General features: G+C 34.5%; 1 protein-coding gene and 1 pseudogene across 1 annotated transcript; one reads left to right on the top strand and one right to left on the bottom strand.

Moving 5' to 3' along the window:
• The first annotated feature begins 6,894 nt into the window (after positions 1-6,894).
• LOC131655562 (chalcone isomerase-like protein 2) lies at positions 6,895-8,794 on the top strand. The gene is made up of 5 exons (XM_058925407.1): positions 6,895-7,109; positions 7,202-7,285; positions 7,387-7,542; positions 8,043-8,269; positions 8,416-8,794. Coding segments are annotated over exons 1-5 (630 nt in total). The 5' UTR covers positions 6,895-7,108; the 3' UTR covers positions 8,578-8,794.
• A 9,773-nt stretch (positions 8,795-18,567) lies between these two features.
• Positions 18,568-19,842, bottom strand: LOC131655561 (RING-H2 finger protein ATL74-like; annotated as a pseudogene).
• Positions 19,843-24,986: the final 5,144 nt, after the last annotated feature.

Raw genomic sequence — 24,986 nt, 5'->3', positions numbered from 1 at the left:
ACCAGAAACAATCTTCCTCCAATTATATCATCAACACATCACAACAATATCCATCGGTACGCAGCAACTCGCAACAACAACAAATGTAACGATACAATAACAACAACACACCAACAACGAAAAAACTCGAATCACGAAAAAGGTTAGGAGAAGAGGGAATCAAGGGACAAAAGTAAAGCAATGACATATCGTACCTGAGTATACATCGGAGAAATACTCCTCTCCGTAGGTAGTCATGTTTCTTCCTTTTTCGTTTTTGTTATTATTGTCAACTTGCTTCTAGGTCGTATTATGTTCTTCCATTTCTTGATTTTGTTGTTACTGTGTGAATGACTCTTTTAGTTCGTTATTTTTGTTGCTTATGATAAGTATAAGATCTTAGGGCTTACTTTTTTTCTTGGTTGATTTCACAATTACTGCTAGCGTTGGTTGCGTGACCTAGTTGGGTGCTTTATTTGATCGTTTTGTTCTTTTAATGGGAGAACGAGTTGAATCTGAGGATTGGTTCAATGTTGAGACTAGGAATCGAAAGAGGAATAGTAGCAGTTGATAAACAGGAGATAGAGTTTGAGAAATCTGGGAACAAGAGAGTGTAGGTTTGAATGAAGAAAAGAGATAGGGAAAAACAAAGATGACGTGAAACAAGGTGGATGAGAGGAAAGGGATTTGAAGCGAGAGAGAAGTAGAAATTGTCGAGGGGCTGCGGATTGTTTGGAGCCTTGGAGGTGGTTTCCGCCACTCCATTTCAATTTTTTTTGGGTTTGAGAGTTTGGTCCTTTAGGCCCAATCCATATTTAAAGTCACCACTTTTTTTTTGTACGCACCCCCTTGTTTGGGTTGTCCTTCAAGTTATCTGGGCCATGGTTCTGGGCCCAATGCAACTTACTTGAGTTTCTTACCATCATCCCACTTTAATTAAACACCACCACACTTTTTTGTATTATTTCAAAATTCAATAAAAAAATCATTTCAACTATTTTTCTTTTAGTTAATATAAATTAATTAATTAAACATTGTTTTGATTAGTTGGTTTTGTTAATTACACTTAATTATCATGATTAGTCAATTGAATTAAATTTTAATTGATTATTCTTGATGATTATCTCTAATTAGCTCAATTAATTAATTTAATCAATTTTAATTAATTAATTTTGCTAAAATAAAATGTCATTTCTATTTATTAATCTCTTAATTTAATTAAGTAATCTGAGCATTCATAAACAAATTTCTTTCAATTATTTCAAAATCATTCCATTACTTGCACTTTTTTAATTATTGTGTTTGTGTGTCATCGGTCTGGTTTACATTTCTTTATATCCTTCATTTTACTTCATTATATCCTCATTGGACAAATGTACCCCCATTCCCTTGACATTGTTATGATTTTACCGTATTTCATTTACTTTTGTTTATTGATTTGTGATTGTTAATCAAGAATAGGGTAGAATCAAAATCAATCACTTTCATAAAAAACATCAAAACAAACTCGATCCAATGTCGAGTCTTTTTCCAAATCAAATCCAAAGTGATTGCAGTGTGAGTGCTCAATCCAACATCGAGTATCTCTTCTGACTAACTAAAAAACTTTCATAATAAAATTTCAAGCTCTTGATCCAACGTCAAGTCGTTTCTTTGCAAAATATTTTTCTAAATAAACAGATTGAATGGACGAGCAGGATGAATATCCAACCTTTTCTTAAATTAATTGGATACAAGATGAATGTCTTGGCCATTCGATTAATTATGATCCAGTCAAGACACTTTAATTAAGCGAGTTATGTTCAAACTCAATAAGCAGTCAACGTGCGAGCTGGATGAGTATCCTACCTTTCTCACGAGTATTTGAATACGATATGAATATCTCGGTCATTTGATACTCACCCACTATTAACGAGTTAAAAATGAACTCGTCTAACTCTTTTCAATAAAATTGTATCAAACGGGCAAGCTGGAAGAATTTTCAACCTTTCCCTAAGTGTTTGAATACGAGATGAATATCTCGGCCATTTCGCACTAATATCCACCTAAAATCTACTTCAAATCATTTAAACATTTTTTCCTTTTGGCTTTTCAACTAAAAACCTTTTCAAAAACGAAAGATGCTCCGTTCATTTTGCGACGATACATACTTTTCATTGAAATCTATTTTGAAAGTATTAAACGCGCCATGAAGAATGTGAAAGTAATCATTCGACCTTTGTTTGTTAACAACTTTCCTTAATTTAAAACGATCGAAATCCTTGAAATCTACATACTTTTCATTGATAATGAACAACAGATTTGCACCCACTTTTGAAACAATAGGACTTTGAAACAAGGAAACAAGATACAAAGAGTTGGTAATGAGATGTTGAAAATAAGAAAAGACTTTGAAACAATATTTGAAGACGTTACGAGACACTGAGAGTTGGTAACAAGACGTTTAAATAGCTCAAAAGCCTCCTTGATAATCCAAAAGAGGCGTTACGACTTGAATATAGTTGATCATTGCTATTTTAGTGATATGATTACAATGCACGTGTGCCACGTCGTTGTTCTAACCTCTCTTTTAATTGTATTTTTTATTTATAAATTAAATGTTCTAGCCCATCTGTTTTCATATAAAACCGAGGGAACATTGGAACCTCTATTTTAATTGTATTATTTATTTATAAATAAATGTTTTAACCCGTCAGTTTTCCTAAAAATCGAGGAAACATTTAGTGTTAAATTTGAGGATATTTATCAAATCCTTAATCAAATCCTTGACGTCCATTTCATGGCTATCAACACTCAAGATATTATCTTTAGTGATCCGCGTGAAACATAAATAACTTCTATTATAAAAGCATTATGAAACACTATGAAGCACTTTAAGATTTGCAAGAGTCTTTAAGAGAAAATCATTTATTTATCTAACCCTTTTTTGTTTCCCAGAATATTATGCACCGTCTTTTGTTATTCCTCGGAATATCAAGGATTTGAAGGTTTACAAGAGTCTTTAAGGTTTACAAGAGTGTTTTCCATGAATAATTCTCTATGATGGATGGCAAGAGCAAACAATTATTTTGGTTTCAAGTTTGTGTTCTTAAGTATTTATTTGAGCAGAAAATTATTTATTTATCTAACCTTTCTTGTTCATATCAGAGAATACTTTTTTTTGTGGAGAATATCAAGGGATTGAAGATCCAACATATGATCTTCATGGACAATTAATTTTTTTCTATATAAAAAATGTAATATTCTAGATAAACAGTGTAGTTTATAAACAAATAATTTTATTAATGTTATGTCTAAAACAATATAACGAAATTTATTAAAAAAACTAAGAACCCCTCAGTTTTCATAGTAAACCGAGATAAAAGAGCGCTAGTTTTTGTAAATAATAAAAATGCAGAAGCTAGGGTTCGAACTCATGCGCTGAAAAAATTATTTATTTATCTAACCTTTTTTTGTTCATATCAGAGAATACTTTTTTTTTGTTGAGAATATCAAGGGATTTGAAGATCCAACATATAATCTTCATGGACAATTAATTTTTTTTCTGTGTAAAAAATGTAATATTCTGGATAAACACTGTCTGTAAATAAATAATTTTATTAATGTTATGTGTAAACAATATAATGAAATTTATTAAAAAAATTAAGAACCCCTCAGTTTTCATAGTAAATCGAGATAAAAGAGCGCTAGTTTTTGTAAATAATAAAAGTGCAGAAGCTAGGGTTCGAACCCATGCGCTAAAAAAATTAGACCTCAGTGTTTTAAACATTGAGGTGATAAGTCTTTACTTTTTATGAAGACCTTGTTTACCTCGTTTCTAATGTCGAGGTAAAATACATTTAGTGTCCGATGTTAGATGCGTTATTTGTACTAGTGTATGCTCTAGAAATATTGAAGAAGTTTGAAATGGAGCATTGTAATGCTGTAATTACTCCAGCTAAACCAAGATTACAGTTGTCTAAGAATGAGGATGAGCAAGATGTTAATCCAACTCAATATAGGAGGCTAATTGTCATTTAGTGTCGGTATTGTGAGTAGATTTATGGAAATACTAAAGGTGTCTCACTTGGAAGCAATCAAGAGGATTCTAAGATATGTCAAAGGTTCTATTGGCGGTGGAATTCTCTTTCTCATAGCGGACACAGGTTGAAATTGCAATTTACTCAATTTTATCGATTTCAAATAATGTGGAGATAAAAATGATCGAAAGTATGCATTTGGATACATATTTATGTTCGATGGAACACCAATCTCATGGTGTTCCAAGAAGGAACCGGTAGTGGCACGCTCGTCTTGTGAAGCTGAGTATATTGTTGCTTCGTTGTGTGCGTGCTAAGTCGTGTGGCTAATCAATCTATTGATTGAGCTGGGCAGCAATGAGGGTGACGCTGTAATGCTATTGGTTGATAACGTTTCCGCAATCAATCTTGCTAAGAACCCAATTGTACATGGGAGGAAAAAATATATTGAGATGAGGTTTCACTATTTCGGGGAAGTTGTTAGGAAGGAAGTGTTCAAAAGGTTGAAGATAAACATGAGCATGGAAGACTTAGAGCACTTGGATTAATGTGGTGTGTTATGAAATTTTTAGTAATTCAAGTGTTGTAACCGATTAACACGGGACTGTAACTGGTTTCAGGTGTCAACATAAGTCAAATAATCTGAAGAAAAGTGATTTTGGAGTTGATGTAATAGGTTACGCATTCGCAGTAATTAGTTACCACTGTTTGTTATTTTCTGTTTTTAACAGCTGTAATTGGTTACAAGTCCGAGAATTTTTTTCTCCAATTATTTGTTGATGCAACTTGTGTCTCAATTCACTTGTAATTGATTGTATAAATTCCTTTGAGGCATCTTCATTAATATTAACGAAAATATACATTCTCACTAGGGGTGGGAATAGGCCAGGCTGGCCTACAGGGGCCTATGGCCTAGCCTATATAAGGTCAGGCCAGACCAAGCTTATTTAACAAAAAGGTCAGGCTTAGGCTTTTCTAAAAGCCTATTTAATAAAATAGGTCAAGCTTAAGCTATTAAAAAAGTCTATGAAGGCTTATAGGCCGGCCTATATTTGTATATTAAAAATAGGCTAAATAGATCGGCCTATATTTGCATGTATATTAGAAAAAAAGCTAAATAGACAAGCCTATATATGCATATATATATTAGAACAAAGGCTGCATAGGCCGGCCTATATATGCATATATAGGAAGGCTTATATGACTTCTTAAATAATATGGATTAATTGAAAACCATAATGAAAAATAGGCTTTTAAATAGGCTTTCAAGCCAGACCAGACTTTTAAAAAGGCCAGGTCAAAAAAGAGAGCCTATTATAAGCCGTAGGCCAGGCTCAGGCCTTTCAAGTTTATCGTAGGTCAGACCCAAGCCTAGCATAACCTAACCTATTTTCATCCCTAATTCTCACCCTTAATTATCTCTCTCTAGTTCTCCTCTATCTCTCCCTCTCACTCTCCACATTCAAATCTTCAATTTTTACCAAAAGAATGATTTCAAGTTCTAACATTTTCACCGTGAAAAATGTAAGGTACTTAATAAGACATTTATTCCTTAAATTTAATTTATATTTTCAATTTTATCCCTTAATTATTAAACGTTACTTTTTAGTCTCAATTCAGTTCATTCTATTAAATTTTAACTTTACCGGTCTAAGGTGGTGCAATATTATTGAGTGTCCACGCTTATTATTTTTTAAGATCTAACCATTTAATCTAATTAAAAGATATCCAACTGTTGAAATTTAAAGTATATTAAATCTAACAATAAAAAAATTCAGAAAATTGTAAAATAATTTCAAAAAAGTTTGAGTCATACTCATCGATCTGACAATGTTAAGAAATGTGGTTAGGCCTAACTCAACCCTATAAAACTGGCTTGTAGGGTGAGGATTACCCCCACTTATAAGGACATGTTCATGTCATGTATTGTCCGATGTGAGACTCTTAACACACCCCCTCACGTCCAAGACTAGACAACTGGAGCGTGGAAATAAATGGCGGGTGGCCTGATAGCGGAAACTATAGAAGGTGGCCCACCGAATCTTAAACGAGACTCTTGATACCATGTTAAGAAATGTGGTTGAGCTTAACTCACTCTACAAAACCGGCTTGTAGAGTGAGGATTGACCTACTTATAAGGACATGTTTAGGCCATATATTATCCGATATAAGATACTTACAATTAAGCTTTAAAAAAAAAACTTGAAAACTGATTCTTTACTGGAATTAAATTCCCAACACCCAATTTTTCTTCGCCACACAGTATAATTTTTTATATCCTTGCTTTATCTTGTTTTATCAATGCAACCTTCACCATTTTTTTCCAGTCTTAAATACAACGTTACATCAATACGTTCTTGCTTTATCTTGCTTTTTTTGCATACTAAAGACAAATATAATTTTCTAAAATTGAATGATAACCTAAGCTCATGAGTATGTTTTGCTGGAAGCACAACTTAAACTATTTGATTTAGCTGGAGATCTGAGATCTAATTAGAATATTCATGCTTTTTCATATCTCAGAACTTCACTTGTGCCTCAAATAAAAGGGTTCCCAGAACATGAAAACAAAAACAAAAAAAAGTTATTAACAAAGTATGAATTGGTTAGGCAAATGTGGCAGAAGAATACAAAATAGAGGTGGGCATAAAATAGTACTAGTAGTACTATACTTAATTATTGATAATGATGGGGTAGGTAGTAAACTAGGTCGTCATGCTCATAGAATGAACGGTGGTGCTCGTGCCACCAACCCGCATTGGTGGCCGAAGAAATTCCAATGAGTCAAAGACAACGTAATTGACTTCAAACCAAACTACATGCCAACATCAACAACATTCATAAACTCAACCACATTTATATAAAAAATTAAACATATTCATTAGTTTCACGAAATTATTAGGTAGAAGAAGTTTAGGTTGTTTGTGACCGAAAAATCACAAACTATGTCAACTCGATCTACCTACCACCTTAATTTTATTTCTCTAACAAACAACCTTATAAAATCACTCTACCATTCTTACACCTCATTCTAACTTTCTCTCTCAAATCCTCTCATCACAATTCTACTTCCTCTGTCTTTATCTCTATCTCTAACAAAGACAATAACTAGTAAGAGCTACCTCTTTCTCAATCAATCCAAATATCTTGCTTAATTAACTTTTGTTTATTGATTCTAATTATTGATTAATTGTTTGTTTCAGTGGCAAGTGAAACGGTTTTGGTTGATGAAATCTCTTACCCTGCCAAGATCACTACTACCAAGCCTCTTTCTCTCCTTGGTCATGGTAAGTTTCTTGATCTTGGAGATGTAGATTTTCGTTCCAGATCAGTTATTGAACTCTGATATAAGTGGATATAGTATAACTTGATTTCTTTTTTTGATCAGGGATTACTGACATGGAGATCCATTTTCTCCAAGTGAAATTCTATGCTATTGGGGTTTATTTGGAACCTGAGGTAGTTAACCATTTGCAACAATGGAAAGGTAAATCTGCTAAGGAGTTGGAAGATAGTGATGACTTCTTTGATGCTCTCATATCTGGTAACTTCGGATCCCTTTTACAATTCAACATTATCTTAATTAGTGTCTATGGTTTTTTGACAAAGCTTTAATTAGTTTCTATAGTTTGTTAATTGTTTCAATTAATTGAACAACTATGTTCATTATATCATAAATGTAACACAAGCGATGACTTGTTGGTGAAGGCTGGGCTCTGAGAGTGTGTTTCTCTCATGATTCCTTATGTTGAGTCGGACCATTCAGAGCTTTGCTAGACCATTCAGAGCTTTGCTCTAGTTTTAAATGAGTCCTACGATGGAATTGATCTCCTTAGATTAATCGGTCTTAATACCGGATATCAAAATTTCATAAATCATAAATGTCATTTTGGTAACAAAAATTTGTCAATTGTACATACATATCTAGCATTATAACAAAGTTAGTTCATAATCAATTAGGTTACTATGACTTTTTGATACACAAATAAAATTACTAGAATTATATTGACAAAGGCTAATAAAAGTGAATGTGTAAATGTGCAGCTCCTGTGGAGAAGGTAATTAGACTTGTGGTGATTAAGGAGATTAAGGGTGCACAATATGGTGTTCAGATTGAGACTGCTGTGAGGGACCGTTTGGCAGCTGATGACAAATATGAGGATGAAGAAGAAGAAGCATTGGAAAAAGCTATTGAATTTTTCCAGTCTAAGTACTTCAAGAAAAATTCAGTCATCACATATCATTTCCCTGCAAATTCTTCAACTGCTGAGGTAATGTAGCAAGCAGCATTCGGCATTAGCCACCTTAATTGATCCTATTCAATCTTAGAATTAGTTGAAATATCTGGTCTATATATACATCAGATACATTAGTTATTTAATGAATCTAACCGATAACATGATTGTTTGTTGTACAGATTGTGGTATCTTTGGAGGGGAAAGAAGATTCAAAGTATGTAGTAGAGAATGCCAATGTTGCAGAGACAATTAAGAAATGGTATCTTGCTGGCTCAAGGGCTATATCTCCTTCAACCATTACATCTTTGGCTACCAATCTCTCTGCAGAATTGTCCAAGTGAAGAAAACTTTGTGTTATGTAATCGTGTGAATCTTTATGTTCTTGTTATCATTTTGTACTAATTAGAACTTTTTTCTACTTTGTTTGCGGAATTCTGCTTTTTTAATTTATGGAATAATGTTAATCTTGTGAGACATACCAAATTTCTATTCTTTAAGGAAGTTAGAAATGGATAAATTCCACTCTACGTATAAATATAATAAATAGTTTTTAAAGTATGTTAATTTATGTTATAAAATTAATAAGGTTTATATTGATAGTTTTTCATATATTTTAAAGATTAAATTGGCAGTTGTATAGTTGAAGATCATTTATGATATTTATATGGTTTAGAAACTAAATAAAAAAGTTAATGATAGTTTAGGGATTAAGTAGATAAATTGATTTATTCGACCTATACAAGTAATTCTAAACATGATGTTGGTTCAAGTAATTTTGGAAATAATTTCAACTTGGATATCAAATAATGCCAGTTTCAAATTTTTGCTAATAATTTTGGTTCAAGATAGCTTAGAACATGATGTTGGCATAGTTAAGACCAGGCATGTTGAAATTTCTGACCTGTTTGAAAATGGTCAGCATTGTCATATGAATTAGACATATCACCCCGGGTGTTGGTAACAAGGTCATCCAAATAGATTTCACTGTTATTCCCGATTTGCTTTAGAAAGACTTTGTCTTTTCGGTTGAGCGAGAATTCAAACATTCTATAGTATGCCTACTTTTCAACTAGTCAATGGGTAGTCAAGTAATGACTCCAAAATCCAAATCCACCTAAATCTGAGGACTACTCTTTAAGTTGTGGACAAGAACATTTAGGTTTTGGCCGACGATATGTTCTTAGAGATGTATGAACGTTAATAACACTAAAGACATTAAAAAAATCATGATCAAAGTACAACCTTAAAAGGTCATGCATTGTTTACAACACCTACACATAAGCGAAATATATTAATGTCAAAATGACTATGTTCACAACTCAACTCCCTCTCTGAACCAATCATCAATACAATAAATTTAAAGGACAATTGTTAGGGATATGATACCTTGAATTAGTAGGACAAGGGAATCCTCCTTAAGAAGAGATAAAACTCAAATATAATTGTTTTCTGATACCCTTCATTCATGGAAATGAGTACAATATATAGGCATACAATACTGACTATTCTGGTACGATAAGGATGAAATCCCTTAAACTTAGGAATGTAAATTTAGTACAACTAATAGAGGAAATCTAGTACAACTAATAAATCATAACAAATTTTGGAAGCTTCTTCCTTCTTTGTCTTCTTGTGCAGGTGACAATATCCTGATTTAGTCTTCAAGTCTCTTGGGTCTTTTGGTGATTCTCTTGGGCCTGTTGAGAGCAATTGTTGATGGGTCTGTTTCCATGGCAGAGTTGGATTTTGCTTCTGTAATTGGGCTAACAACCTCTGGTGCTTCAAAAGACACCTTGTCCTTAAGGTGATAATCAGAACAGAGGGTATCCCAAGTCTCCCAACTAGTGTCTTCTGGTGATAAACCCGACCACTGTATCAAAACCATTTTTGTTGGAGGAGTGGTAGAAGAATCGAATTTTGTGTCCAATATGGCTAATGGTGTGATGATTGGGTGGTGGTCAACAGAAATGGGGGGTATGGTAGTAATTGAAGGAATGGGACCATGGTGTAATTTGAGAAGTGAGCAATGGAAGACTGGGTGAATTTTGCAGTTGGTTGGCAGGTCTAGTTTATAGGCAACTTTCCCAATTTTTTGAAGGATCATGAAGGGTCCATAGAACCATTTGGAAAGTTTGGTATAAGATGTGGGGGTAGCTGTCTTCTGTCTATATGGACGAAGGCGAACATATACATAAGAGCCTTCCTCAAAAGTGATGTCTCTTCGATGTTTGTCGGTTGTATTTTTCATGGCAGCTTGTGATTTGAGGATTTTTGCCCGTAGTTTGGTGATAAGCTGTTACCGGTTACTCATTAAGGAGTCTACAGCTTCAAGGGGAGATTGGCCTTGTATGTATTATGGTATGTATGGGGTGTCATACCCCAAAATTTGCCCTCCATATTTCAAGATATTTTGGCTCAAGCAGTCTCCTCAGACTCATATGATCTCCAACTGCTCAAGGCCACACAAGGATTGAACCTATTTTTCTCCTAAGCAACGAGCCTCTAACTAGGGTTTTGTTTCTTTTCAGGGAAATGAGACTTCTGATACCTCAAGTGGACTCCATGGTATCCCAGGTGAATCAAAGTATTCTCATACCAAGTTTCAAGCCTCAGAGTACAAGATTGCTCAGTCAAATGCCCAGATGATCAATAGTCAACTAGTCTAACCTAAAAGTAAACTATGGTCAACTTATAGTCAAAACTCCTGATTTTTGGTCAACATCAAGCATATGAGGTCAAAGTCATCATTTGATCAAGGATTGATCAAGATTCATCAAGAAAAGTTCAGAAATCAACAAAACTCAAAGTTTCTAATTTAGGGTTTTTGAACTAAAAGTCAACTGAACTTTGACCAGCAATAACTTTCACATGGTTCATCATAAATTTTCCAACCAAAGCTCATTTTGAAGGAAATTTAATTCTCTACAACTCTGAGTCTCATAGAGCAAGGCCAAAAATGCTTCATTTTGAAGATATGAGCCAAAACATTGCAAGTCATTTCAAAAGTCAGCAAAAGACACTTTTTCGCAAATAGTAGTACATGAACATGGAAGACTCAATTGAGATGAAACCAAAATGAGAGATTAGAGGACACTATAAGATTTCTAAAAAGTCTTATAACATCTTCATGTGATCAAAATTGACAAAGTTACGTTTGATGCAAGTTGAGTTTGAGAAATACTTGAAAACCTAATTGACAATTTTCATACTTTTGAGTATTGGGCTTAGTGTTTTGAGTCATCCACGTGATATTGGGTTTATAAGGAGTCCATGAATCAATTTCCAATTATTTTATGGTTTTATCTTATTTTATTTTGATTTTATTCATTTAAAATCAAATTAAATCAAAATAAACCATGATTAAATGAAATGAGATTATATAACGCATCCAATTAATCCAATATCAATCTTTTTGAATCAAAAGTACATGGAAAAAGGGATTAAAAATAGATTGGACTCAAGATAGTAAGTTTTGGTGTAAATTTTCAATCAAAGATCCAACTCATTCAATCATGGATTTCTTTTTCTTTTGTTGACCTAAACTTCAAGACCTATGTATACTTGATACAAACAGACTAAGGGCAGAACGAAAATTGGAGAGGAAGTTAAGGTTTCAAAAGCTGCAAAATATTCAAAGAAGAGAAGCAATTTGTGTTCAGACATCCTGCCTGTTTTAATCGATCCTGACCATTCAATCATCCTCCTGAAGGTCCCAAGAGCTGATTCCAATCGTCACTCAAGCCTGGAAGTGCCCAGAACCATCCCTTTCAAAGATACCGTTTGGTAAGAATTTCAAAAACTCGAGTCTACTTATCCATGCATCATTAACATGTTTGAGGTATATGGTTATGTTCAGGAGGGCCATTAGAACAGGTTGGAACGTTAGTATGCAAGCTTGAACGTGAAGGATCACCTTTTCCATTGTTAGGGCAAAAGCTCGGTGAGGGCTACAGACATTTTCAAGGCGAGATAGCTGCACCATTGAACTTGGAATGGCCAATTTGGTGGGACTGTGTTGTTTTCTTTTTGCTTTTGACTATTTTCGCAGGTTTCACGTTTGGTGACCGCCGGAGAAGAATGGGAAGGCCACCGCCGGTGGTGGTTTGAATTTTTCAGTGCCCAGTCAAAGCTTCGTGGCAATTCGGGGCGTTCTGATTCGTTTGTTTTAAGGATACTGGGGCCCACATTTTATTATTTTGAAAATTCAAATTAAGGTTTCGTTTTAATATTTTTTTAATTGGTGATGATATTGTTATCAGCATAGCAGCGTGGATTGAGTTGGTTGGAGAGTGGGATTGTGATTAGTAAGACCTGGGTTCGAGCCCTTCTCCTTGCACTTTTGGTTTTTTTCAATTCATTGCTATTTCTTGTTCACAGATTCAGTGTATCAAGTCAATTTACGCTCATGGTACCTTCTCAACTCTGTGACGTTGGATCTCCTCTGATCCTGATCTAAAAGGCCAGGCGAATGCTGCTCCACCGTGTTCCTTCAAGAGCACGCCATACTGGATCAACGGTGCTAGGCTTTGTGGGCTATTGGACTTTTTCTGACCATACCCTCTGTTTCCGGATGCAACCCCCGGGGCCTTTTTGTTTTTTGCTTTTTTTTTACCCTTTCTTTTTAAGTTTGTTTTTATTAACCTTTTTCCTTTTTTTTATCATACCACACTAACTAAAATCAACCATTAATAATATAAAAAATTATACTTAGGTTTTAATTAGTTTAATATCTAATTAATTAGTCAATTAGGTTTTCTAGCCAATAATTAGATTAATTAGGTCTTTTAGACAAGATAATTAATTCAATTAATTAGTTAATTAAGTTTTTTAGCCAATAAGTAATTAGGGTTTAATTAATTTAAATTAACTTAGACTTTTAATTTGGATTAATTAAAATTAGTTGGGTTTCTACCTTTTAAACCTTAGTTTTTTCTCGATTCTCTTCTCATCTCATACTTTATGATTGTCGCATGTGTGGTAATTTTTATTCATTTAATTATTTATTTAATTATTCATTTAAATTCTAGAAGGTGTATAGCTTGCCAATTTTTTTTGATGTAATAGTAATTAGGATTTTTATTTTCTTGCACTTTAATTTCCGCACTCCCCGTTTTTGGTTATGTATCCCCTAATCCCGAAGCCTTGTAATAGTTTAGGTTTACTTTTCCGCACTTTATTTTTCTACTGATATTAACTGCTTAGATGTATGCTAATTAGGGCGTGTATGGCAAGATAACTTAATCAAACGCTAGCTAACTTAATTCAAGATAATATATCTGAACATAATACACGTGATTGCTGCACACACCTACCTTTAGGGTAACCCTCTCTTCTATTGCCTTTCGAAAAAAATAGTCAAGTCCCTCGAGCGTAGGGATACCTTAGCCCGTTGCCTTCGATTCAAAATCATCAAAAGATCATAGTCCTTTCGACATTGCCAACGATATAAATGATCTTGTCCCTCGATTAAATGATGATAGTCCCTTGGAATGCTAAGGTATCCTTACTTGTTCCCTTTATGACTATTCTACCCTCCTTATGGTATGGATAGCCCTATCCTACCCTCCTTATGGTATGGATAGCCCTATGGCAATACGATGACCCTCGATGTCCCTTTACATCCAATGAAAGGACTTTCCACTAACTAATGGTATGGATAGTCTCTTTCCCTTAACGAAAGGAAAAGAACAAGAAAGATATTAAACTTAGGGTAGGTAGTTCTTAATTGCTTGCTCAATTCAAACAAACTCAAATTACTTTATACACCTCTTTTCAAAACAATTTCAAAAGGCTACACTTTACTTACAAAGTTAAAGTCCTTTTCCAAACTGCTTTTCTAAGCACACACTACACTCATTTCAAACAATTCAAATAAACAAGTGAGCTAAGCAATTAAGAGCCCATGGATAACCATGGATACAAAGGGTGCTTACACCTTCCCTTTGTATAACCTACCCCCGAACTCAATCTCTTTCAAAAAGGTCTTTCCTGTTCTTTTTGCCTTTCCTAATTGGATAAAATAAAAGTCGGTGGCGACTCTTGCTATCCGCAACATTTCAAAAAGTCAGTTCTCCCACCGTATTACATGGGGGTTCTTTGACATAAGTGATTTGATATGGGGTGAGAGCAGTGGTAGAGTGTACAGAAGTGTTATGGGACCATTCAGCCAAAGAAAGGTAGTTGGACCATTGAGATGGTTTGTGGTGCACAAATGATCCGAGGTATTGCTCAAGAACTCTGTTGAAAACCTCAGTTTGGCCATCGATTTTCGGGTGATAGGCGGTGCTCATGCGTAACTTGGTTCCACAAAGTAAGAATAGTTCATGCCGAAATTTGCTGATCAATAATGGGTCACAGTCAGATAAGAGACTCCTAGGAATTCCATGTAATTTGCACACAGTTTCAAAGAAGATGATCGTAACTTTGTGGGCAGTAAAGTTAGGAATTAAGGCAGCCAAATGCACTCCTTTAGAAATTAAGACGATCTACTACCATTAAAATTGTAGTGTGTCCTTTGGAAAGTGGTAAGCTTGTGATAAAGTCAAGGGAAAGATCTTCCCAAATGGCCTGAGGAATTGGAAGAGGTTGTAGTAGACCTGAGGGTTTCTTTGTTTCATATTTCACTTGTTGGCAGATGGTACAATTTTTGATGAATTGATGTACTTGGTCTATCATGCCTTCCCACTAAAAATTAGCTTTCAATCATGCTAAAGTTTTGGCAAATCCCATGTGACCCGCCGTAGGTGAGCTATGGAATTCTTCCAAGAGTGTGTTACAAAAGGAAAATGAGTGATCCAACCAAATACGATTATTGAACAGGATGAGGCCTAGGTGTATTTTGTGGTTGGGGAATTGGGATGGTGTATGGGAAATTTGATTGTATAGAGAGGTGAATTGGGTGCTAGAAGTCAATGCTAGTTTGAGTTGCTCTAAAAATATAAAATTAGGCATAGAAGAAAAATATGCGTACTTGAGATTGTGTCTAGAATGCGAGAAAGGGCGTCGGCGACGATGTTGGATTTCCCTGTCTTGTACTATTTCTGATAATCATATCCCATGAGTTTGGATAAATATATTTGTTGCTCAGGTTTTTGTATGGTTTGTGTGAGAAGTTCTTTAAGGCTTTGGCGGTCAGTGTAAATTGTAAAGCGATGACCAAGCAGGTATTGTCTCCATTTTTTAACCGCAGCAGTGATATCATGGAGTTCACATATATATGTAGAAGACCTTTGAAGTCTGGGACAAAAGGGTTTGCTAAAATAAGAAATTGGATGGGAGTTTGGCATTAAAACCGCGCCCATAGCAAGACCCGAAGCATCGGTTTCAAGGTAGAAAGGTTGTGTGAAGTCTGGAAGGGCTAAGGTAGGTGCAGAGGTTATGGCCATTTTAAGAGCTTTAAACGCGATGGTGGCTTCAGGAGACCACTTGAAAGCATCTTTGCGAAGTAGAGATGTGAGTGGTGTAGCTATTGATGCATAACCCTGAACGACTTTGCGATAGAATTCGGTAAGTCCCATGAATCCTCTTAATGCAGTGATTTTTTAAGGGGTTGGTCATGTTAGAACAAGAATTGTTCTGATCAATATTCTTAGTTTTGATGATAACAATATATATGAATTTTGCTTAAGACAATGTGGTACTCTAATCCTATGCATTTTTCATTTCAGGAAATATATAAAGAGTATGCACAATTCAGCGCAAGAAGCACTGACTCAGAAGGTTCAAGTATGCAACATCAGAACATGCTCTAGCAAGACATCAGAAGATGGTCAAGCAGAATCAGAACATGGTCTATTGAAGCATCAGAAGAACTTGAGATCAGAAGCAGAAGCACTGAAGTTCTTATGGTATCACGCTAGAAGCACTTCAAAGTCAGAAGACAAGAAGATGCTCTGCACCAAGCTGTTTGACTCTGATAAATTCAAACGTTGTATCAACAAACATCAGATCAGAAGCAAGTACAAGATGGCAGGCTACGCTAACTGACAAAAGGAACGTTAGAAGCTATTAAAGGCAAAGTCAGTTGAAGCAGGAAAAGCAAGGCTCGAGGTAGTTGATAAAAGAGTGAAACATTAAATGCAATGCTGTACGGATCACGCAACACATTAAATGCTCCCAACGGTCATCTTCTCAAAACGCCTATAAATAGAAGTTCTGATGAGAAGCTGAATACGAACTCTTTGCACAAAAATACAGAAACACTGTCAAATTCAAAAAGCTCTCAAACTTCATCTTCAACCTCACTTCATTGTAATATCTTAGTGAGATTTAAGCTTAGAACTTAAGAGAAATATCACAGTTGTGATTATAGCTTATTAAGAAGTATTGTAATACTCTTATAAGAATTTGTTTATATTAATTTGTAAAAGGTTCCTAGAGTGATCAGGTTGTGATCAGAATACTCTAGAAGACTTAGAGGGTATCTAAGTGGAAAACCATTGTAATCAAGGTTGATTAGTGGATTAAATCCTCAGGTGAGGTAAATCACTCTAAGGGGGTGGACTGGAGTAGTTTCGTTAACAACGAACCAGGATAAAAATCATTGTGCAATTGTTTTTATCTTAAGAGTTTTTAAAGTCACACTTATTCAAACCCCCCTTTCTAAGTGTTTTTCTATCCTTTAGGTCAGTCAAGGATGGCTTGGATTTTTTTAGGGTTTTGGATTAACACCTTCAGCAGAGACAATATGGCCCAAATAATTCAAACTGCGTTGAGCCAATAAGCACTTTGACTGCTTCAGGAAATATTCGCCTTGTAGGAGAGTGGTGAAAACACGTTCAAGGTGCTGGAGATGATCTTCAAGAGATTGGTTATAGACGAGAATATTGTCGAAGAACACGATGACAAATTTACGCAGAAATGGTTGGAGAAGAGCGTTCATCGGCTCATCGCTGCTTGGAAGGTGGAAGGTGCGTTGCAGAGGCCGAAAGGCATGACGTAAAATTCGTAGTGTCCTTGATGAGTTATGTTGTCTTTGGTATGTCAGGTGGATGCATTTGAATTTGATGAAATCCTTGGCGAAGATCGAGTTTAGAGAACCAAGATGCATTACCAAGTTCGTCAAGTAATTCTTCAATAGTTGGCATAAGTGAATGTCAACATTAATTTGTTTACTTTTGGCACTCCTTATAAAGCTTGTGACTATTGAAAGTCATGTGACAGCTCTGGTCTTAAAGATTGGAAATGTTAACACTCCAACGCTCTAATGCTCAAATCAATCATGCTTATATAGAAGAGACAATTAGAATCGTTGGCGTGGAGTGCAACACTCGAAATAAGGGTGGAGGCGGTGCTCCTATGCGATGTCCATAAGTGAATGTCCACCTATGTGTTAAATAATGAAATGCTCTTGGCTGGATTGGGCCTATAAATTCGTTGGGTCTTAATATTATCCAAAGATATCATTTACTAAAATAATTCAATGACGTAGAATAATAAATAGTAATTGATAATCAAACTATTTTTGAGTTCCCTTTCTAAAATCAATTTTTAGGTATAAGAATAACTGCCAAACAATATTGAAAATGATTTCTCTCGAGTATTGGAATGAATTCACACAATATATGCTTCATTATAAGGGTACAAACCTAATATTAGCTCAACAGGGTCATTTTACCGTTAAAATATAGTCCTAAAAGGCAAAAAGCTAAAGATGAAAAACTTCAAACCATGTTATGTATTTGTTTTCTTTGTATGTCCTATTATCCACATTTCAAACTCCATATTTGTTCACATGCCAGTTACCCTAGCCCACATTCTCATACCTCTCTTCACATGCTTAGTTTTCTGTAGCAGTGATTATGAATAAAAAAACAAACAAAAGCAAAATAAAAGAAGAAAATATGCAACATAGGTAATCAGTGGTCCATTTGGAATAATGCCTAAAAAAATGTCAAACTCAACAAGCTGCAGGCTCTCCTCATTTCTCAATACTTGGTTCATATTCATAATCACAGGTAGTGCTGGATTGAACTTTCCCCTAGACTGTGGGGCCTAAGGAACCCACAAAGGGTATATTAGCTACAGCACATGAAGAAACATTGAGATTCCATTATGTGAGAACAAAGTAACAATCATGACTAGTTGGTGTTTTATACGCTCTTGTACTCATATTTCCCTTCAAGAAAGCATCTGAATTTAGCTTTTGCTTAATTGACAAGAGAAAATATATGAAAGAATAAAGAAAAGTGTTTCAAAGTTTTAACTGGTGACACCAAGAATAAAGAAAAGTGTTAGATAGTTTTAACTGGTGTCACCGCGACATGTTATGAGTCTCACATCAGATAGTAAATTCACGACAATATATCAAAATTTTAAGACAACAAGGTAAGTACACAATTTACTACTTAATTTAGTTCTGAAATTTAACCAAGTTTCATCTAGGCATTCAGAAGTATCTTTCCAATCTATTTACAGACAACAAACATTCAAAAGATTTTATGTTATACCTTCAAGGCTACAAACCGAGGTTTCGAAAAAAAGTCTATGAACACAATCTAGGTTATTGATGTCTCTGCAACTGCATCAAACCGCAATTTAGCCTATTACATTTAATCGTGATTCTACGTAATATCAAGCCAATGCAACCACGATCGTTATTTAAAGCCGTTGGTTTGTGGTTCCTGCAGCCACAGGAACAACATTCACAACTACAGATGAACCTTCAGAAGTAGTTAGATTTGGATACTCAATCAAAGACTGTCTACAAGTAGGACAAGAGGAGTGTGAAAGCATGGTTACATTTCGGCAACACTCTAACTTTCTCTCCATCCACAAACTCCCCAAGACAAATTGGACATTCAGTAGCTGCAAAACTAGTACTAGAACTAGCACTACCTCCTGAACCATAAACAGTTATAGGGATCTTACGCAACGCACTCTTCTTCAAACCCTTTGAAGCTAAACGAGCAATTGTTTCATCCGGTGTCTCGAAAGCATATCTGTGACTACATCTTAGAGCACACCTCACAATTGAGTTAAGGCCTAATGCAAAAATAAGTGCACAAAGTAAAGCTGCTAAGATAAACACCATGTTGGTGTCGAAATTGGAATCACCTGTGGCTGTGAATGACTCTCTTGGCCTATTCATGTCACTTGTTGATGTTGAGGTTGAATCCGCGTCGAGCAATAGACGGTGAAGGCGGGCAGCCATTATGGATTCTGATCCAAAACGGACTATACCTCGTAAAAAAGCAGTGTAGCGAACTTGAGGTCGATCAGGACTATTTTTCAATAGCAAAACTCAGAATTCTTGTGGCAGATAAGATGTGGTTGTGTTGAAGTGTTTTGTGGTTGTGAGTTTGATAGACAAGATTCCATAGGAAGACATGACATAGATATTTACGTTAGGAAATGAAAGAAGGACAACTACTTTGTTGTCTCCTTTCATGTATTATTGAAGTGAGATAGTATAGTATTGATAATTGACATGAATTCAGGGTAGGGAAGAAATTATTGCACCTGATCCCACCTAATCAAAAACAGCTTAATTAAAGAAGCACTTATTCTCAGCACCAAATCCTCCCCCCACTCCTCCACTCAACCATAAATGTAATCCTTTCCCTTCATTCATTTTTATTCTCATCCAACGTTTCTTGTTAGATTTTCATTAAGATATCCACCTAAACACAACAGTTCTATTTATAGTAAAATTTAACTGTCTTCCTTTTAAAAAAATCAATTAATGGGAAGGTAACGTTTGGTTAAGGTAAGGATGATGTTTATTGCAAATTTGGAATGAGGTTTGTGTACACGTGGCCTAACAAGGAGAAAAATTGTGGGCACATTATGGATCATTTGCCTAACCCTAAATATAAAGGTAAGGTCCACTCCATGGCAAATAAAAGGGTCCACAAGTTTAAGTTTTCATCTACATTTGTGATGATTTTGAATTAGGAAGGAAAGAGATGGAATATAACTTTGGAAGATTTTACACGAAATAGAGATTGGATTGGATGCACGCTTAAGAATCAAAGTTTAATGAATTTTTTTTAGCGATCCATGGTTATAATTTCGCGTTTTAAAAGTAAATAAGTAGAATGTCACGGATTCTATTTCATGAGTTCTGCAATTGAACGTCTGTGCACAATTCGGTTATTTTTGTTAACATAACAATAGGTGAAACATATAATTATGAGCTGCAGTGACTAACATGGGTGTGTTACTAACTTGAGGGCCCCAACCCACATGCATATGATGAGTCGTGCCACAATGGAAGCCTCAATCCAGCCTCATGTTCAACGGCCACATTTGTACATTTTTGTCAAATTTATTTCTCCAATAGCTATTTTGATGAGACCAAATACATCTTTGATGTCTTTTAAATGAGACGTCTGTAACAAGCTAATTGATTAGGTTTTTATACTTTTATCAAGGTAGTGTTTATGTCATTAAATAAGTTAGGTTTTTATATTTTTATCAAACTAGCTTTATGTCATTAAATATTTGCACCGTTACCCTTATTTATCAATTTCTATTAAAAATATTTGTAAATGTTTTGGCGCAAAAGTAGTTAATTTGAATTAACAAATTATACTTTTTTTTTATTGGTTTGTGGCATCCATTTTGATATTGAGTTACCAATAACTTAAGTTTCAAAAAGCCCAACAGATACATATTAAGCATATATTTTATTATGACGTGAGAAAAATATTTTTTAAATGAGTTGATTTTGATTAAAAGTGAGTTGAATATAAAATTATTTATGTTTAAATAATTTTCTGCAAAAATTGAGTTGATTTTAATATACAAATCAGATTTAAATTCAAAAGGTATAAATTATACCTTCAAGTAGAAGTATTTCTAGATGTATAATCAATTATATTTTGAAGGTGAAAAAAATACAAACAGATGGTGAATTGTGTTAACTTTTTCTTCTTTTTCTCTTGCAAATCTCTTATCAAATTCTGATCACAAGGATAAAATCTGAGTCAAAGTCTGATGATTAGCTGCGGAATAAAGTTTATCACAAATAAAGAAGAGAACAAGCAAACACACAACCAATTATCCCATTTCCTCCTACAAATCAGGAGAAGTTCAGTTTCCTTTCACTTCCAAGGGATTTCCTCTATAACTAAATCTAATTATAAATTGCTCAAGCACGCAAGCAAGAGACTTTCAATTGCCCAACACACACAACTAGCGGATTATAATACTCAAACACACACAAGCAATAGACTTCCAACTACTCCAAGTACACGAGCAATAGACTTCAATGCTCAAACACATAAGCAAGAGACTTCCAAATGCTCAAGGACACAAGCAAGAGACTTCTGGCTCAATAACAACAATTAATAGAATGTGATAAACTACACTCGATATACAATCAAAGGTGTAGACATAATACAACACAATCAAATTTTGAGACTTAAGAATTTCTAGAATATACAAGAGTTAAGAAATCCTAAGTTAAACGTGTGCTCTTTGCTTTGACAGAGTTACATCTTTTTGTTTGTCAAGACGGAATGTTGTGTATTTTTCTTCAAGTATTCAATTTCATTTATAGAGAATCAGCAAAGAGACGTTGGAGAGAACTTCTTGCACAAATGAACCTTTGAGAGAAGCAATATCAGATTTGTTGCAAAGCTTCCTAATATGGTTAATATTGTTGAATGTCTTTTGAAATTCTTTTCTACAAAAGGAATTATCAATTGCAATTCTTCAGACTTTTGTGATCTTATGCTAAGTCTTCACGTGAAAAGAAGAAGACAAATTAACTTCTGAGTCAGATAGCGACTTGTTAGAAACTCCTTGGTTGTTGAGCTTTGACTGTCTTTAGTTTCTGATCCTTCTTATTCTGCATCTTAGCTTCTGATCCTTTAGTATTTGGGTCTCCACAGGTTGAATTGAGCAGAGTATAGGGTCTTTAGGTTCTGATCTTCAGATGATGACCTTTTTCAGACTTTGATCTTCAAAAGTTGACTTCTTTAGAGGTTGACTCTTTAGAGTCTGATCTTTAGAATCTGCATCTTTAAGCTTCTCTTTAAATGTTTAGTGCAATATTAGAACTGACTTTCAAACAGTATATTAATCTTTGTTCCCGCACACTTGAACACACATTAGACTACCCGTTTGTTCTTTAAATACTTTGTTATCATCAAAATCCAAGGGATATGGTTCACACCAATTTTGTTCCAACAATCTCCCCTTTTTTGATGATGACAAACACAAGTATTTAAGAACAATGGTTGTTGATTTAGTTAACAAGTTGACTTCAGGGTCTGAGGTTTGTAAACTCCCTCTGAGTATGATATTCCTAAGGGTGAGGTTTGTAAGCTCCCCCTAAGTCCTATTCAGGTTAATTAAATTTGTCTTTAAAGCACAATAATCAATTCTTTATAATTTAAGCATAAACATAATCTTCAGATTCAAATGCTTAAATACTCATTATCCTACTCCCCCTTTTGTCATCAACAAAAAAAACAAGTAGAAATAGATATACAAATAAAGACATTTAGGATTATATTAAATCTCGATAAAAATTATCAAAATCAGTCTTTGCTATCTGTAATACGGTGAACTGACTTTTAAAGAAATGTTGCGGATAGCAAGAGTCGCCACCGACTTTTATTTTATCCAATTTAAAGAAAGGCTAAAAGAACAGAAAAAGACCTTTTTAAAAGATTTTGAGTTCGGAGGGTAAGTTATACAAAGGGAAGGTATAAGGCACCCTTTGCATCCATGGTTACCCATGGGCTCTTAATTGCTTAGCTCACTTGTTTTCAAAATGTTTGAATTGTTTGAAAAGCGGAGTGTGAATAGAAAATTTGAATAAGAACTTTAGCTTGTAAATAAGCGTAGTCTTTTTGAATTTGATTTTGGAAAAGAGTGGGAAAAAAGTTTGAATTTGAAAAAGAGCAAGCAATTAGTAGCAACTACCCTAAGTTTAGAAATTTGTTCCTTTAGCTTTTCAGGGCGAAAGGGTCTATCCATACCATGAGAGGGCAGGAAGTCTTTCAATTGGATGTTTAAGGGTCATCGAAAATAATCGTTCGCCGTAAGACTGTCCCTACCATAAAGAGGGCAGGTAGTCTAAGGGAAGGATATAATAGTCATTAAATTTTTTAGGCATCATGCGAGGATACCTTAGCAATTGAGACAATTATCATGTATTAACGAGGCAACTTCAAGGGACAAAATATTATATGATAATTTCAATGTTTAAAGGCAACCTTGCTTTAGGTATCCTCGGAATCGAGGGACTTGACTATTTTTAGGCAACAAAATTAAGGCAACAAGCAACCAGAGGGATTACCCTAAAGGATTACCCTAAAGGTGTGTGGGTGCACAATCATGTGGTTAACTTTGATGACATTTATCTTGTGAATTAATGATCTAGGTTCAGTTAATAGTCTTGTCACTCCCTATGTTACTAACCACGCAGTTTAGAAAGGCAGAAAATAAAAGTTCCTACGCTATTACAATAAACACCTGCCTGTTAATGCAGAAAAATAAAGGCAGAAAAATAAAGGCGGAAAATAAAAGTCCTAAGCTATTACAAAAAAAAAAAAACCTTGGCAAGCCTATACACATTTTCTAAAATTTAAATGGCGGAATTTAAAAAAATAAATAAATACAAAATTAAAAATAAAGGCAAAATTAAAATGAAGGCAAAATTAAAATGCAATCAAAAATAAAGGCAAAATTAACAATAAAGAATTAAAGACATGCGACATACACTGGAATGGGGGATGAGAAGAGAATTCGCAAATAAAAGGATAAGTTTAGAAAAACATGGTTAAAAAACCTTATGGCTAATCTAAACCTTAAAAGTCAATGGCGAAAAAACCTAAGGATAAAATCCTCGTTAATGGACAACACTTACCTACAAGTTTCTAGAGTTATTATAGTTTTTCGAAGTTAAGGTTAATTACTAAACCTAAAAAAAAATAAAATTAACGTTATTAAAATATATCAAAATTAATTAACTAAACTTAAATCTAATCCTAATTAAATCCTAATAACTAAATTACTCATCCTAATTAATCTGATTATTTAAAATTAATCTAATTATTAAACCTAAAAGTAATCCTAGTTAATTTAATTTAATCCTAATTAATTATTAAATTAAAAACCTAAATTAACAAAATCTAAACATAACTTACTAATTTTAATTATCCTAAATTAATTAAAATTTAATTTATTAAAAAAGATTAACATTTAAAAAGAAGGTTTTTATAATAAAGAATTGGTAGAAATAAATAAAAATAAAAAAATAAAAAGTAAGAAACAGCACCGTAAAAGATAAAAAAATTAAAACAAAACCAGGTGCTTGGAATATGGTACGGATGAGTCTTGAAGGTCCATGATGGTCTTGCGTGTTCAGAGACATTGGATCTAGCTCTATGATAATCTAATGGTTGAGATTTGCAGGTGCACCATACTCATGCGTGGGGAAAAGGCACTGAATCTGTAAGTAACTAATTGCAAGAAAAATAAAGATGTCACTGGCGGGGTTCGATCTCAGTCCCTTGAGGTTAAAGATCTCCACTAATAACCAAGCAGGCTGCATGTGTAGTCATTAACATGAATGTAAATTAAATATTATATATGAAAACATAATTCAAATGGGAAATTCAAAGAAGAGTCAAGCGTGGGCCCCCTTTGCTTTGCTGCAACCAGTCATTGGCAGAGAGAGAAGGTGCGAACTTTGACCAACGAACCAGGATGGGCCACGCGCGCGGAGAGAAGGAGTGGGAAACTGACCAACCAATAGAGAGGCGCCAACGTGGTCGTCTTCAACCTTTTCCCT

This window comes from Vicia villosa, linkage group LG3, assembly GCF_029867415.1.
Source record: "Vicia villosa cultivar HV-30 ecotype Madison, WI linkage group LG3, Vvil1.0, whole genome shotgun sequence".
Taxonomy (NCBI): domain Eukaryota; kingdom Viridiplantae; phylum Streptophyta; class Magnoliopsida; order Fabales; family Fabaceae; genus Vicia; species Vicia villosa.
Note: the sequence above shows the minus strand (reverse complement) of the source record. Positions and strands in the feature narration are given on the sequence as shown.

What these genes read in the sequence shown, in the direction of transcription:
- LOC131655562 (XM_058925407.1), top strand. An exon ending in TCTTTCTCTCCTTGGTCATG is followed by an intron (nt 7,286 to 7,386) that starts GTAAGTTTCTTG and finishes TTTTTTGATCAG; the next exon opens with GGATTACTGACATGGAGATC. An exon ending in CAAATTCTTCAACTGCTGAG is followed by an intron (nt 8,270 to 8,415) that starts GTAATGTAGCAA and finishes TTTGTTGTACAG; the next exon opens with ATTGTGGTATCTTTGGAGGG.